Raw genomic sequence first — 17,647 nt, forward strand, 5'->3', positions numbered from 1 at the left:
TAAAGTAGTCCCTTGCTGCATTAATGCACTGGTCCCAGTGCGATTGTAATGTTTGGAGCACCTCTGGAAGTCATTTTCTGTCATTTCCTTGATTGTATCCTGTGTTATCCTCTTAATTTCATGTACCATCTCAAATCTTTTTCCATTGAGCTTCATTTTTGTGAACAAAAAAAAATTGCAGAGTGGTGGCGAACGACAGTCGTGTATGTGGAAGTCAAAAACTGATGCACAATGAGCGAGGAATGGGCTGGTGTGTTGTCATCTTGCAACACCCAAGATTTGTTCCGCCACATGTCTGGATGTCTCCGCTGAACCTGTTCTCTAAGATGCCTCAGAACATCGCAGTAGAACAGCCCATTCACCATCTGCCCTTGTGGATAAGTGCTTTGATGTCAAAAAAACAGATCAACATTGTTTTCGTGTTGCTCCAGACTTGATGTGCTTTTTTTCTGTCTTGGTGAATTTGGTGACTTCAACTGAGACAATTGCTGTTTTGTTTCAGGTCATAGCCATATACCCATGTTTCATATCCAGTAATGATCTGAGAAATGAAGTTTGGGTCATTTTCACATCATTATTTGAACCATGCACATTCCCAGTTCATCAGTTAAAATTCACCAGCAAGTCCCGAATGACAAACCAAGAGCTTCACAAAGGTCGTTAATTGTTAAACGGCGATCTTCATGGATTTTTTTCATGAACTCTTGCCACATTTGCTTTGGTGATCCCAGTTGAAAGGTGTCTGGAGTGTTCATCGTCCACGGATGTTCTGCCATTTTTAAACTGCTTGAACCACTTGTAGGTTTGCTTATGACCCATAGCTTCATTCCCAAATGCTCGTTTTAAAATTTGATGGGTCTCCGCTGCTCTCTTTCCCAGTTTGAAACAAAATTTCACACTAATTCCTTAGTGATACCAGAGGTAACATCTAGTGGCGTATCAGCGTAGCACGCTCCGTTGTGGCAGGAGAGTATCTTTTTGGGAACTTTTGGCTCGCACCTCATATATATGTGTAGAGTGAGATGGAAGATATGAGGGAAATTGGGCATAGAGAGGAGAGAGGTAGAGATGCATGGGAGAGAGAATGATGAGAAGGAGAAATGTTGGGTATGGTGGTGGAGAGGGAACAGAGGGACAGATTGAAGGGGATCCAAGGTGGAGGAATATTGACATAGTGATGGGAGGGATAGATGTGGCATGGTGCTGGAGAGGGGTGATAGAAGGAGAAGTGGGCATAGGGTTGGTGGGAAGTGGTGAAAAATGCTGCACATGCTTCAGGAGATGAGACGGGGAGAAATGTTGGATGTGGCAGTAAAGGGGGTGGGAGAGATGCCTTGATCTCTCAAGACAGATGGACAATGGGAGAGAGGGAGACATGTTGCCAGTAGGAGTGGAGGAGAGAGGAAGAAAATTTGGACTCATGGAGGGACAAAGAAAGATGTTGGTTGGGTAAGGGAGTGAGGTCCAGAGGAGATGAAGCATGCAGGAGGCAGAAATAAATAAATATTTGATGCACAGTCAGAAGGAAACGCAACCAGAGACTAATGAAATCAGTAGGAAAAATGATTTTATTTTTAATTTAGTGATCAAAATGTGCCTGTTTTGAGAATTTATATCCACTGTCTATATATTTTGCACTGTATCTGTCTATTTTTCTATAGTTGTTACTGAGGTGACATTGCATATTTCAAAGTAATTTGCCTTGACATCTTTTAAAAAAAATTATTAAGATTTTCTCTGTGTACAGTGTGCTTTGTGGGGTTTTTTAATTTTGTGGCTACCATTATGTATTAATAAGATTATTTTGTGTCTATATGAAAATGGATAGAAGAAATTGCATTACAATTAGTACTATTATGGGGGTGAGGTCTGGGACGAGCTTGGGTGGGGGCACTTAGTTGATATGTGTGAGACTTAGGGGGTACTACTTGGCTTGAAGAAGTTGAGAAACCCTGCATTAGAGAAAATGAGAAACATGACAGAGGTTTAACTACTTCCATGTTATAAAAGCACTGAAAGACAAAGGCATAAGATGAGTGAAAGGAAGGTAGTCTTATTCAAAGAAAATATTTTTTTTTAAATCAAAGAATGGATGTGTCAAACAGCCTCCTGCTGGAGGTGGTAGAGACAAAGATAGTATTTGAGTTCAAGAAAGCATGGGAAATACAGGGGATCTCTGAGGGAGAAGGGATTACAGAACTTAGTAGTTGGTGTAAATGGATGGACTAAATAAGCTATATGGTCTCTATCTGCAGTCTTTCTGTACATATTTCTATTTTTAAAGTCAACTGTAGGTTTTTTTTAAATTCATAATTTTGTTTGTGAGAGAATAATAAGTTTGTTGTTTTTTTCTTCTAGATAAGCACCATGGAACTCCAATGCTGCTGGAAGGAGTCAGGTGCATTGGCTCAGAGCGGGACTTTAATTCAGAACACAGTGTCGAACATGAGTCTGATTAACAAGACGCGAACAGATAGGGAACAGCATAGTCCACTAGTTTAAATCTGTTTAAAGAATATCAGTTCTATGGGATTTGAAGAATTTGGCATTGTGAACAAGAAGTTTTTTTTATTGGCCTCCGGATGCCATACTTTTCAAAAAACAAAACTAGTGGTGGTTAAGAATAAGGGTTTTGAGAGCTGTACAACATGCTTTATTTAAACTGTAAGCATTAAAATCACCTGATTTTCTGTTGTATACTGAAATACCAGCATGCACTAATGGTATATACCAGTACTGGCATGACTTCTGCTAATGTGGTCTGGGCTTTCTATAATAATTTTTCTGACTTGAATTACATTCTATAATGTATATGCTAATATGAAGCATATACATACAATAAACTATTATTTTAACAAATCAGTATTTAACGTGCTGAACTTATAAGAATTACTAGGCTAAGCTTCTGATCATTTATGGTTGTTTTATTTACCTTTTCCTTTTGCTAAGTGCTTTTTTATAATGCCATGTGTAACACAACCACTTCTTTTAAACACATCCATAAAGTTTTTGATTATACCACAGAGTTATTTTTAAATAAATTGTTTTGTATATAGTTTTGTTATCTGAAAAGTGTACTGGAAAAGAAAATGGCCTTCAAAAGTATGTAATGGGATAAGTTAACTGTTGCCTTCCTGAAATGCAGAAAATCTTGCTGCTGTAACCATATAGTGTCTTTAATTAGTAATGTTTTATTTGTTGCGTTTAGGGGAGATGGACATGATGAACTAAAACCTAATGTGAGGTGAGTAAATGATGGTTCATCATGGAATAGATAACATATGTGGGAGGCTGTGCCATGATCTCCCTAATTCCATGGCACAGTGCCTTTGTATCAAACTATGACAGCTTGAAAACAATGTTAATTTCCTTAGCTGCTGTAATATACTTTTGTAATCTTAGTGCATTTGAATGTTCTTTCTTAGACTTTTGTCATTTGATTTGGAAGATACACTAGAAATGAAAATATAGTTTAATTTTGAGAAGTACAGGGAGGAAGTCATATGTTTGTCTTTTTGGTATTAATACAAATATTTTAAAATAATTAGACTTTAAAATATTGCATTAGCTTGCTTTGCAGATGTGCAATGTGTTTATTTCTACTCTGTTTTAGAAATTAAAATAGCTATTTTTGTAACATACAACACTTTTTGATTTAAATTGCAAACAGATGTGTTTCACATGTTTTCTTTGCTTTCTGAGGTGTACTTATGAGTAGTAAGCTACAGCCTTTGAGAAATGCACTTACAAGATCAGTAAATACAAAATGCTTTAATGGGATGGGGCACAATTACAGCTAATTCTACTATGGCATGGGACAGCTAAGGAAGAAATCGTTATTGGCCAAGGTAGCTTCCCACAGAAAAAAGTGTCATAGGGAAAAAGGAGAGGAGGAGGCTAGACATAGTGGATTGGGAGATAATTCATACTAGTTGAAATGAAGGGGATGAGAGGAGTGGGAGGAAGAATAGTAGAAGGGGAAAGAGACTGAAATAAAGGGAGAGAGTATTTGAAAGAGGAACAATGGGATAAGTTAGGATGAAAGGAAGCAGAAAATGGAATACAGCTTATCAGAGGAAGGCAAAAAAAGGAAAGGTAGAAAAGAGAGAACTTAGAGGAAAGAATTGGGGAACTGAGGGCAACAAAACATATACACTCACACAAATGAAAAGAAAAATCCCATTGTAGCATCCAGAAAAGTATGGCAGAGTAGCATTGCTGTGCTTAAGCCATTGCATGGTTTTCATGGAGTTCTTAAAGGTTGAAATTATGATTTTGAGAAGAGTGACTTAGTCTATACATTATAAAGATCAATTCTGTTACATCTCAGGAATCCATACATTTGATGATCATTCCATCACCGTAAGCCAGCTTTGCAGAAGTGTGTCACTCACAGCTATCAGCACCTCCCATATTCCTAGTGGCATGTAGTATCCCCTTCATTTTTTTTTTCTGCAAACAAACTGTGTGTTCATTATTTTTGGTTGTAAGTTCACTTTTTTGGGGAGACTGGTACACTGAGACCCCATATTTGGGGGTTCTCTGCCTGGAAAAGGACACAGGTTCTGCAGAGCTGGACTGCAGCTCGCAGGGCAAACCTTCGGGTGGACCTGTGGAGCCAATCTGATGTCTCTCTCTTCAGGGCTTGGGGGTCTATTCCTCAGGAAGCCAGCTTGTCTTCTGAATTTTTCAGAGGCTTGAGCACAGGCTATGGGCACCCTGAGTAAAACCCTCAGGGTATCAGAGAGCTGGCTGCATATCTGTTTCCCCCCACCCCTATCATCAAGGTTCCTTGAGGGGTGGAGTTCTCAGTTGGGGTCTGTCCAACTGGCAGCCCGAAGATTTCCTGGTTTGGAGCAGTTTCTTGGAAGTCTGAGGTAGAAAGCCCTTTCCGATCCCTCCAGCTGCATGGAAAGCTGGCAGGAAGGAACCTTTACAGTACTGTGAGTATAGCCCCATTCTTTCCTATGGGAAAATCGAGGGGGGTCAAAAATTTCCATTTTTGAGGGGTTCAGGGTTCAGGTCCCCCATCTCCTAAACCCTATTTCAGTGTGGGGTTTTTTTTTGGTTTTTCAGAAAGTCTTCATGGGCTGTTTTTGGTGCAGTTTTTTCTGGCGGAGGCCATCTCGCATTTTAAACAGTCTTTTTTTCCTGAAGCCTCTAACTGTCTCAAAACCCCTCAATTTTTGTAAAAATCAACAGAGAGATTCCTCAGGGTGTGTTAACACCCTTTCATGTCAAGTTTGTGCCAGATAGCCGGTGGAGTAGCTCCATGTACCGTGTTCTGTGGCACACACGAGGGAGGGGTGGGAGCCTCAAGCTTAGCTCCATCCATGTCCTCCAGGGCTGAAGAACCATTGTGGGTCCAGGAAAAAGGCCTGACCGGAGCCCAAATTATGTGAAGTGCAGGTGTGTGGAAGTCTGGAACCCACAAAAGTCCAGTTGGAGGTTCTGCAGGACTCATTTGTCTCCCCTGCAAAAGGCTTTTCTCTGGAATTTGTAAATCTTATGTGGAGTGTCTTTTTAACAGGCACAGGCCATACTGTTCAGCTGGAGAGTAAACCACCGTTGATCCAGATAGCATCTCGGCTTCCTGAGCCCTCTCCATCAAAAGTCAAGTTGGCCCCCAGTTCCAGCGACCACTCAGAGATGGACTGGAGATCAGACTCCATGCCTCTATAGTCACAAGTCTCGGAGTCAATCCTGGAGGAATCTGGTTCCCTATTTGGGTCTAGCAGCCAAGATACACTTCTGGCACTTGGCCAGGTTGACGGCCCTTTGGTATGCCAGTTGTCCAAGTTATTTTCTGTTCAGCATTTCATAGCAGAAGTGATTAAGGAATTTAAGCTTGAAGCGGAGCCTTCCATAGTACACGCTCATGAGTGACTCGAATAACCAGTCCTCCTTTTTCCTGTGCATCCAAAAATCACTGCCTAAGTTACTGAGCAGTGGGAGACTCCAGAAGGCTCATTCAAGGTGGCAAAAGCTATGTCCAGGCTCTGTCTGATGGTTCCGGAGTTCCAGCAGCTGGTAAATCAGCTGAATTCTGTGGCGTCTCAGATCACTAAACACACAGCTGTCCCGAGTGAGAGTCGAGTTATGTTAAAGGATGCTCAAGACCACAAGGTGCACATGGTCTTAGAGAGATAATTTGAAGCACTAGCTTTGGAAATCAACACAGCAGCTTCTTTTGCGGCATGAGCCTGTCATACCAGATTGAGACTGAATCCCTCTGCAGAGGAGGTGTCTGCTCCAGCTGGTGCTGGAAAAAGTGGATTATATTTTAGACACCTTATATGACATTATCAGGGTCACGAGTAAGGTATCATGTATGCGGTCTCTGCCACAGAATGCTCTGTATCAGACAGTGGGTGGGCAATTTTGCCTCCAAAGCAAGCTTAAGGGGCAGATGCTTTTCGAAAAAGGCCTAGATGACCTTATGGCCAATGTGGCAGATCACCACCCTAAGTCTTTGCCAGAAAGCAGATCTTGCCACCCTCCCCCCCCCCCCTCGAGGAAGTAGAGGTAATTTTTGTTCCTCCCATCGTTCTCGCCACTATAACCTGAGTTCCTCCACTCAGACATCTTTCCAGGGATACAGACAGCGATATGGCAATTTCAGATGTTGATGACCCTCAGGGTCTCGTGACAATCCACCCTCCAAAAAGTCCCAATGATGCCAGGTTGGCTGCTGTGCCTCCACACATTGGGGGAGGCTGTCTGCATTTTGGAGGGAGTAGGGGGTAAAAAGTATTTCCTCAGACCAATGGGTGCTGGCCATCATCAGAGAAGGTCACAAGATAGTGTTCTCACCGTTCAGCAGACTTGTTCCTGGATTCTCCAGCTGGATGGCCAGAAAAAGGCAGGGTCCAAGCGACAGTTGAAAGGGATGGTTAGGGTAGTCGGCTCTCCTCTGCCTTCAGGTTCTCGAGGGAGGGGAGTGGAGTGGCGAATACAGCTGCTTAACCTAGCATGCATCCTGTAATGTATAGACCTGTTAGGTCATTGCAGGGGTAGGAGAGAAAGACATATATTAACTAAAGCTTGTGCCAAAAGGAACTGAGATTTCCATGGGGAGGACAGCACTGGTTAGTAAGAGAAGATAATAATAATAATTTTATTTCTTATATACCGCTATACCATAAGTTCAAAGCGGTTTACAACAAGAAACGTGCAATGAGAGTATGCAATGTTGACAGCAAGAAACATATGTTTACAACAAGATACACATGTTTGGAACAGGATACATAAGTTCAGAGCGGCTTGCAAGAAGATACAAGCAATGAGAATACGAGATGTCTGCAACAAGAAACAAATGTTTAGATCAGGATACTGAAATACAAAGCTGTTTACAACAGGATACAAGATGAACCTTTCCCATACCGGGAGTTGAACCCAGGCCACCTGGGTGAAAACCAGGAATCCTAATCACTAGACCATATGGGACAGATGCTTAAAAATGTATGTGTATTGTATATATACATGTGTATTTTAGGACTCAAAAGATGATTTCTGGATACTCGAGCCATAGAACCAGTATCCAAAGACAAATCGGGCTCCAGCAGATATTCCATTTACTTCATTGTGCCCAAGAAAGGTGCAGAAAATTGGAGGTCGAACTTGGACCTCTCTAGATCTGATGGAAGCATATCTGTATAGTCCCATTTATGTGGGCCACAGGAAATAATCTGAGGTTTAATGTACTTCAGGAGCATGTCCAGTTGCGGCTCTCCCTTTCGGCACATCTCCAAAGAATGGGATCAACCAACTGAATGATTGGTTGATCAGAGCTTCATCTAAGCCAGAGTTGAGAAGGCAGTGGGGCAGATAGTGGATCTACTACAGAAGTCGAGTTGGATAGTCAGCCTTGTGTAAATGTTCCACTGTAACCCTCACTCCCTTCCCCAGTGTATTGTGAATATTCCTCGCTGCCCTGCATTCAGTTCATTGTGAATCTACCCTCTCTCCCTATTTCCACCTGTTAGTATAATATAAATGTACATTTCATCTTATGCCTCCTAATATTGTGAATGTACTGCCTCAAAATTTCTGTGAATATATCATCGTTACCCGTTCTGGGCTCCTGGGAAGGACGTGCTATAAAACAAAATAAAAACCGATCCAGAGTCTGGAACATCTGGGGATTCATTTTGATACAGCAAACCACACAGACTGAAACTCAAGAAGCAAATCTTGGAGCTCTCAGCGATGCCAATTTCTACTGCTTCAAGTCCAATAAAATAATCATTCTTCAAGTCATAAACTGTTTTTAAGTGTACATCAACTGCTGATAGAGCTTATGCTCAGAGACATGAAGGCAATAACAGGGGACACCCCCAACACTACTGCCTCACCACCCAATCATCGCATGTTCAAAACAGTTTGAAATTAATAATCAAGTTTGGTGAATGTTTCACTTGAAATGCCTCACAGGCTATTGGATATACTTTTGCACTGATAAATTGAGTATAGATAGCAAACTTATCTTTCAGCTTGTGGGTTCCAACGTGACACGTTTCAGTACTGCTTCAGGGAACCGACTGTGTTTCAAAAAAGCTTTCTAAATTTGGGCGATGTGGTCGCTGGAATATATAATTAAATGAATGCTTTATTCGTAGTAAAAGTAAAACACGTTAACTTATAAATACTTAAAGTAGATCATAGCTAAAGAAAAAGGACTCGCCAAAAAGGTTGTCACACATCTTGCATACTCGCCAGTAAATTAACTTCCTCCTTTCGTTACAACGGCTGCAAGGACGCCGTGAAGCTGTTTAAAAACCTTAGACGTCACCACGTATTTGATCATGTGGATACGTCATTGGCATACTCCACTGGATAAAATAGAACTTCATTACATCAGATGGAAATTTAAAAGGCAACTGCGAGATGTTAACCCATAGATGAAACACTTTCAGTCATGAATGACTAAAGGTAAATGAAAATATCGGGAACAAGAAAATAAAAAAAATAATAAAAAAGCTTGGAAAAAATGAAAAAGCTGGAAAAAATTAGGAAAATTTTAAGAGAATGGAGCCATTATCAGTGCTCAACTCAGCGAGGCGGGGCTATAAAAAAGCCCACCATTCGATCTCACTGTTCAACCCCTTCGGGTGTAATGTGCCCAATTTAAAGATCCAACTTTGTTCTTTAGCGTGCAGCCTAGCTTTCAAATTGCCTCCCCGAGACAGAACAGGAATTTCCAAAATAGAGTAGTGTAAAGCTGACACTTGATGCTTTTCATTAAGCCAGTGCTGTTTGGCATTACCTTCAGGTGTTGGGCTTGATGACAGCCTCCCTGGAAGTTGTTCCCTGGGCCAGGGCCATATGCGGTCTCTCCAGGATGCTCTTCTGTCTTACTGGTCCCCTCAGCATCATCCTCTTCAGATGCAGCTCATCTGGTTAGGGACAGCAAAGAATAGTTTACACTGGTTGCTTCAAGGAAACTGCCTGTCGAAGGGCAGGCCTCTCCAAATCACGTTGTGGGTGACTCGCAACCAATGCAAGCCTGTTTGGCTGGGGAGCACATTGCAGGGACCACTCAAATCAGACCCAGTGGACTCACCATCAGAAGGCATGGTCCATCAACCTTCTGGAGCTCCGAGTCATTCAGCTAGCATTGAGAATTCTAGAAACGGTCCTGGAGGGAAGAGCAGTAAGAGTGTTCTCCAACAATGCCACAGCAAATAGCATATGTGAACACACAAGGAGGCACAAGAAGTGCTCCCTTACATCTGGAGGCTCAGATGCTCTTCTGGTGGGTGGAAACCCATCTACCAGCCCTTTCTACTGCCCACATGGCTGGAGTAGAAAATGTTCAGGCCTATTTTCTCAGTCAGTAAACCCTAGATTCAGGGTAATGATCTCTCTTCCAAATAGTGTTTGAACTCATGCGTCGCTGGGGAAGACTGGTAATGGGTTTGATGATTTCTGGCCAAAAAACTCAAAAGTGAGGTGCTTCTTCAGTCAAAGAGCAGAACCGGGCAGCTTAGCATTGGTTCAGCCCTGGCCCAACAAGGGACTCTTTTATGTCTTCCCACCTTGGCCCATGGGAGGGGAATGGGGTGGGGCAGGTCATTTGCATGATCATGATTCATCCAGGACTCATGATTCTAGTAGCCCCGGACTGGCCTCACTGAATGTGGTATGTGGACTTAGTACAGCTTTAAAGCGATAGGAGCCTTAAGCTCCCTCTTCGTTACAGGCTTCTCAGTCAGGGGCCAGTTCCCTTGGAGAATCCACAGGCATTGGTCTTGTGACATGGTGCTTGAGCACATGTCCCTAGTTCATAGGGGTTACTCAGGTGTGATTATTGCCACTCTCCTCTGGGCTAGAAAGCCCTTTACAATTGTGGAAGGCATTTCAACAATGATGTGAGAGACACTCGGTGGAACAGCTAAAGCTCCCATTCCAAATATCCTTACCTTTTTGCAGGCCAGTCTACAAAAAGGACTTGCAGTGACTTCCTTCAAGGTACAAGTGACAGGACAATATATTCCCAGGCGCAAGGAGGTAAGGTTTCGCTGGCAGTCATCCAGATGTGACCAGATTCCTAAGAGGTGCTCTACCATTGTAGCCTCCGCTCTGACAACCTTTTTCATCTTGGAATCTTAACATTGGCCTCACTAAAGCTCCATATGAGTCCCTGTAGGATGCATCCATTTTAGATCTTACGATGAACATGATGTTCCTGGTGGAGATCGTCTCTCACGAATATTAGCATTGCAAACTCTCTCCTGCAGAGAGCCCTTTCTCAGGATCACAGAGGCTGGCATAGATTATATCAGATTTCCACATTAATCAAGAGGTTCATTTGCCTGCTTGACAACCCACAGGCTCAGGTAAAAAAGCAGGATAGAATTTTACACAAACTGGGTGAACAAATAATTTTTACTTCACTACTTGGAAAGACCAATGAATTTAGTCTTTCAGACCATTTGTTTGTATTAAGTAGCCGGTCCAGATGAGGCAGACCAGAATCCAAGGCCTCTATAGCCAGATGAATTTGCATGGGCATTTCATTGGCATACATCGCCTGTGGCAAGCAGCTGCCGGTTTCTCTCAAGGTGCACTCGACTACGAGTGTTGCATCTTCATGGGCAGTTCCTCCTGCAGAGATTGATAGAGCAACTACTTTTACAGAGTGGATATGACAGCTTAAGAGGACACCACCTTTGCGTCCTTGGTCTTGCGGGCAGCCAGATGACTAAGCATAAAGAAATCCTGTATATGTAAGCGATTGGTTAAGCCTCTGGTTCCTTTGATGTTAGTGCTTGTTGCACACAGCAGGTTGGTTCACTATTGCTTCTATGTTATGAATTGTTGTTAATGATTGTTCTGAGTTACAGAGCAGAGTGTTTGTCTGCAGGGAAGTTCCCTATACCTCTTCTACTTTGTATTTTATTCCAGTGGAGATTGATTGCTTTGCTACAAACTGAAGGGGGTACTTTACTCCATTGGGAATGTGGGAGGTGCTGAAAGCTGTAAGTGGCACACTTTTGCAAAAGCTGGTTCAAGGCAATGGATCGATCACCTAATGAATAGACTCCTGAGAAGATTAACAGTACAAAGATTATCCAGTTAATAACCTAATCTTTTATTTCATATACAAAATCTTATAGTATCTATGTGACTGGAAAGACTAGTAGTTCTCAGCCCAGTCCTGAGGACATACTCAGCCAGTCAGGTTTTCAAGACAACACATATAACTACCATGCTGAAAAGCCTTCATTGGTTGTTGATTGAACAAATAATTCAGTTCAAAGTGTTATCTTTGTTGCACCGGATCCTGTATCAATCTGCACCTTGTTGGTTTCCATTTCTCTGAGAGGTTTATAGACCGAATAGAGCACTACGATCTGAGGGGGGCATGAGATTAGTAGCACGAACAGCTGAGAATGTAAGGTATGTGGCAACAAAATTGAAAATGTTCTCGCTTGCGGGCATGTCTCTTTGGAACAAGCTTATTAGTCAATTGAGACTATGTACTGATCATTACAGGTTTTAAGAAGTTGCTGAAAACTAAGCTGTTTGGAGATGCTTATTTTTGATCTACTTCTTTTGAATCTGCTCCGGTTCCTCTGTTATTTCATATTTGGATAATATTGAAGTTTTCTAGGTTGTATTTTTTTTTCTTTTGTTTTGAGTGTGTGGAGCTAATTGCTTCAGGATGATGTATATTTGTCAGTTGTATGATTCATGTTTATTATGTATGTTGTCATGGAAACCGCTGAGACTCCAGGCGGTATATAAATTTTTTTTAAATAAATAAATATTCACAATACAGTGGAGGTAGTGCCTGCAAATTTATCTCATGTTATATTCATTGTAGATACCCTTAATACCTGACTGGTTGAGTAAATCCTGAGGTCCGAATTGAGAAACCTTGATGTAGACCTGTTAATTTTTTTAGACCATTTTAAGGAGTTATTTTGTAAATGTTCGTGTTTATTCCTTTGTACATTGAAGGCCAATTGAACATTTTTTCACTATTTTGGAGCAACATATTGTTTCTACCATTCTCTGTCCATATGAAAATTCTTCAAAATAAAACAGTATAAATAGTTTCATTAAATGTAAGACTAGACTTGCGCCAATTATTTTAATCAAGTCTAGTTGCTCTTTGAAAAGAGTGCTAAAATATGCAAGCTTATATGCTAGCTGTAATAAAGGTAGATACTTTAAACAATTCTTTTTAAATTGTTTTGTTTCACAGTGTCGTCATCAGCTAACAAACTCTGTGAGCACTGCCACATTTTGGTTCATTCTAGATATATTAATGCACAATAATTGTCAATCTTTAGCAAGATAATAGAACTAAAACACAAGTAAGGTGGCCATACAGTTATTTTTAAAAACCCAAGTATTCAAAGACTATCATTTAGAAAACCTAGCTGCCTGGCAGGTACCACTAATCTCAACATACTCTAGATCAGGGTATAAAGAAAATATATCCACATACTCATTTGGTTCAAAGAAAAATCTGGGAAATGTATGTCTAAATATATTCATTACATCACAAATTAAAACATAGAAACATGATGGCAGATAAAGGCCAAATGGCCCATCTAGTCTGCCCATTCTCAGTAACCATTATCTCTTTCTCTCTCTGAGAGATCCCACGTGCCTATCCCAGGCCCTTTTGAATTCAGACACACTATAACAACTGTATTATTCAGTAAGTACCGTAGTGTAGAGATTTATGTTTTCTTGTAGGCTGAAAGACCTCAAGTGTTCACAGCTGACTGGGTTTGAAAATAATCTGAACTATCACTGGTACTTTAATTGCCTATCTTATGTACTCTCTCTATATATATTTTTTATATTTCTCTATTTTTATGTTTTTTGTTTTTTATATATTGTTTTTGCTAATATTTATAGTGATAGAAATCTGTCAGTTCCCTCTCAAGGCAATATTTCTAATTTCCGCCCATGTTGTTTCATCAAAACCAGCTTATTATATAACCATATGGTACTTAGCTTATATAGTACTGCTTTGACTTTGGTGCTGACAGTTTCTTGCAGTAGGAAGCTGTGAAAGATAGATCAACCAGCTGTGATCAGTGAATAGATTGTGGGTTTTATGTTAAAGAACTTTTCTATACTCATCAATTTTTAAGGGATATTTGTCTTAGACTTTACATATAGAGGATTATTGTATTTATTAAGCCATCTTCAAGGTTATCTCTGCAGGAATATGACCACCTCATACTACCTTTATCCACTTTCAAGGATATAGATGTATACTTCTGTTTGTTTGCAATGAGACTTTTTTATAGAATAGCTTTTATCAGCATGGCTGCAAACCTCTGCTCTGCATGGCTGGATTCATTACATGCTTCTAGCAAGGGTTTATTATTCATCTGATTTGTTATTGCATTACTGATAAGACACATTAAATATTTTCCTGGTTATTATACTGAGACTTCTAAACATATACTTGAATATGCTTCAGGTACTATACTTCAAAGTATTATACGTTTACTTTCAGCATGCCACTTTCAGTGCTGCTCTAATACATAGTGGAACTTATTACAAAGTATTTTGGATTCTAACTATGCCTACTATGGAACGATTTCATTCCAGTCTCCATTTGGAATTATGATTCAGTTTCATATTCCATATTATTGGCTCTTGTACAATCTCTGGCGGCTGAACCAAAATTACAAGACTTCAGTAACCTTACAATTGAACAATCTTCCCTTTGGATCGCCTCAACACAATCCTTAATGGACCTTCTTGCCCCCTCCCCTCAGGAAAGATCATCAAAATTACAACCAAATAAGAAACCATGGTACAATGACAAACTTGCACTCCTTCATCGACAACTGCGCTCTACTGAGCATAAATGGCGCCAAAGTCGATCGAATTACTCTCTCCTCTTATATAAGGAAAAAGCAATTCATTACAAAACCGCCATACAACAAGCCAAAAAAGAATATTATTCAAAATTCATAACTACAGCTCATAATTCCTCTGTACTTTTCAGTATAGTTCAATCTCTTTCTCCTTACTCTAACAAGAAACCCCCTCCACTATCCACACAACCATCTGCTTCAGAGCTCGCACTCTTCTTTGAGACGAAAATCAAGGCGATTAGATCTCATCTTGGACAACCCATCCAAACATCTTCCCAAGACGTTAGCGATGAGACAACTCTTTTACCTTTCAGTACTTGTACTAATTTCCAAGCCCCATTCTCTAGCAAACCTCTTCAAAGTCTTTCAATCTATAAATACACCCAACAATTCAACAGAAAGTATCCCTCCCTCAATTCTTAAAAAATTATTTTCCTTCTTTGGACCATTTCTACTGGAAATGGTAACTAAAAGTCTTTCTGACAGCCTTGTCCCTAAAGCTTGGAAATCAGCTCTTGTTTTTCCAAAACTAAAAAAACAAAATTTAGACTCAACCTCGTCAATAAATTTCCGTCCTATCGCTAACCTTCCTCTTATCTCTAAACTAACGGAGAAAATCATCTATAACCAACTTGCTGAATTTATTGATAAAACTAACGCTCTACATCCACACCAAACCGGCTTTCATTCTTCTTACTCCACTGAACTATCCTTACTAGGTCTTATTTCTACTATATATTACTTTCTTGATCACCGAAAATCTGTTCTTCTTATCACTCTTGACCTTTTTGCTGCATTCGATACTGTAGACCACATTCTTCTCATGAACCGTCTTGGCATCACAGGCCCAGCTCTTTCATGGTTTACCTCATATTTCACCGAACGTAGTTTCAAAGTTCACTCAAATAAGGAAACCTCACCACCTACCGTTCAAACTTATGGCGTCCCACAGGGCTCTATCCTATCTCTTCTGCTATTTAATATCTTTATGTCCCCTCTCCTCACTCTAGCCCAATCAATTGGCTTCACAATTTTCGCTTATGCGGATGACATTCAATTACTTCACCCCGTTGATACTACAAACCACTCTGAAATACAAGAAATCAATACTAAACTAGATAAAATAAGTGACTGGCTTCATTCAAATAAACTTTCCCTTAATATCAATAAATCGTGTGGTCTACTTTTTTCAACAAAAAACAACGAAACAATAACAGGAAAGATTTTCATTAAATCTCACCCTACAAAAATGGAAACAAAATTACTTGGGGTAATCATAGATAAAGATTTAACTTTTCATGACCAAATCAGTTCAGTGGTAAAAACTTGTTTTTACAAACTGCAGCTTATACGGTCCCTAACTTCTATACTTGAAACCGATGCAATTACAACCCTAGCTGATACGCCTGAACGTCAGCAGCAACTTCCTGCTATTGTCATCACTTTCTAGGCCGTTGCTGTTGCATGGCGCTTCAGCGGGTCCCACTGACATGACTAGCCTAGCGGATCTCGGGGATTCCCAGAAATCTGATTTTCACAATATGGGAGAGTATCAGGTGGTGCGCAGGCTAAGTCCAGTTGCCTTCCTGATCTTATCTCTGAATCCCTGCGGACATTGGGACTTGACTCAGACTCTGCAGTTCAGGCGGAGTGTTCGAACATGTGTTCACTGCATTTCCAGCTCATGCGGACTTGGCAGAAATGTCTTGGAGGTTGGGGGCCCCAGAGGGTCCCTTGAAGTGTGCTAGGGCCAGGGCTACGTTGTATCCCATGGTTTCGTAATTTTTCAAGCGCCTAGTCCCGCTGAGATGGATTTGGCAGTGGCTCAGGTCGCTAAACGAACCTCCTTGTCCTAGGCAGGAGGGGTTGTCCTGAAGGATGTCCTGGACCGAAGACTAGATTTTGTTATGAAGCGTCTTTTGATCCACTGCGACGGGAGTGCGAACTGCAATGGCCACTTCCTCTGTAGCCCGAGCATGTCATACTGAACTTCGTCAGGTTCCTGTGGAGGTTGTCCTTCGGGACCTTGGCTTCCTGGTTTCTGGAGTGAATTATTTGGCAGCCGCACTCTGTGATATTTTGACCATGTTTGCTAAGCTGGGTACTTCTTCAGGAGACTGCTACGGATTCAACAGTGGTCGGGTACCCTTCCACGGTTTGCCTGTATTTGCCAGGGTTTGGATGACCTGATGGCGAGTGTGTAGGACCGTAAGCCTCAGACACTTTCTGGCTCTGGATCTCGTCCATCCGGGGGATCGGAACAGCCAATTTTTCGGCTCTCCTGGCAAATATCAGTATGCCGGACCCCCTGCGGTGGGGTGGCACTTTGGAGTGTCCTATAGACCTTGCATTGGAGGTGCAGTGCACCAACAGCCTTCTAACTCTCGATCTTCTGTCCCTTCTAAGAGAATCTTATGACGGTGAGTCTCTGACGAGGCCCCACCCCCCAAATCAGGGGGCGGCTTTCGGACTTCCTTGCCCATCTGCGATCTCGGGGTGTCCTAGTGCTTCCGTACCTCGATGACTGACTGATCAGAGCTCCTTAGTGGAAGCAGGGTCGCTCAGCGGTTCGCCAAGTGGTGTCGTTGCTGATACATCTCGAATGGGTGCTCACTCTGAGGAAGAGTCGCCTCGTGACAACCCAGGACTTGGAGTACCTGGGGATCCGGGTCAACCAGGTTTGAACCGGGTGTTTTTTTTTTCCAGGATCCAGAAGACTGAAACTCAGGAGTGCGATTTGGGACATGTTAGCGGTCCCGACACCGACGGCCTGGCAATACCTGCAGGTGTTGGGTCTCATGATGGCCACCATAGATGTAATCCTGTGGACAGGAGCTCTCCTGCGTCCTCTTCAGTTTTCGCTTCTGAAGCGGTGGAATCCCCAGAGAGATGCGCTGCCTTTGTTGTCAGCGGCGCACCCAGTCACGCTGTCCACAGGGCTCCCTCTGTGGGTCTTAGATTGGGTGACCCTGACTGCAGACGCGAGTCTACAGTTGGGGAGCGGTGTGCATGTCCTTCCTGGTCCAGGGCCGCTGGACACAGTGAGAGAGCCGATGGTCGATCAATCAGCTGGAGCTACGAGTGATCCGATTAGCTCCGCTACGATTCCGAGGGAGTTAGCGCCGAAAGGCTGTTGGTGTGTTCTCAGACAATGTGATGGCTGTTGCCTATGTCTACTGTCAAGGGGGCACGAGGAGTCCTCGGCCGGGATCGGAGACTCGAATGCTCTTTGCTTTGGCAGAGAGTCATCTCTTGGCCTTATCTGCAGCCCATATGGATGGCGTCGGCAATGT

The 17,647-nt window shown here is 41.9% G+C and overlaps 1 protein-coding gene and 1 non-coding gene across 2 annotated transcripts in view; one reads left to right on the forward strand and one right to left on the reverse strand.

Moving 5' to 3' along the window:
* The window catches only part of C1H20orf27 (chromosome 1 C20orf27 homolog), a 111,066-nt gene extending 98,381 nt beyond the window's left edge, over positions 1-12,685 (forward strand). Inside the window, exon 6 of the mRNA XM_033953243.1 lies at positions 2,359-12,685. Coding sequence (XP_033809134.1) covers positions 2,359-2,459 — 101 coding nt within the window. The 3' untranslated portion in view covers positions 2,460-12,685. The remainder of the gene's footprint in view (positions 1-2,358) is intronic.
* TRNAE-UUC lies at positions 7,375-7,446 on the reverse strand. The gene has a single exon. It is a non-coding gene; the product is annotated as a tRNA-Glu (tRNA).
* Positions 12,686-17,647: the final 4,962 nt, after the last annotated feature.

This window comes from Geotrypetes seraphini, chromosome 1 (genome assembly GCF_902459505.1).
Source record: "Geotrypetes seraphini chromosome 1, aGeoSer1.1, whole genome shotgun sequence".
NCBI classification, from domain to species: Eukaryota; Metazoa; Chordata; class Amphibia; order Gymnophiona; family Dermophiidae; genus Geotrypetes; species Geotrypetes seraphini.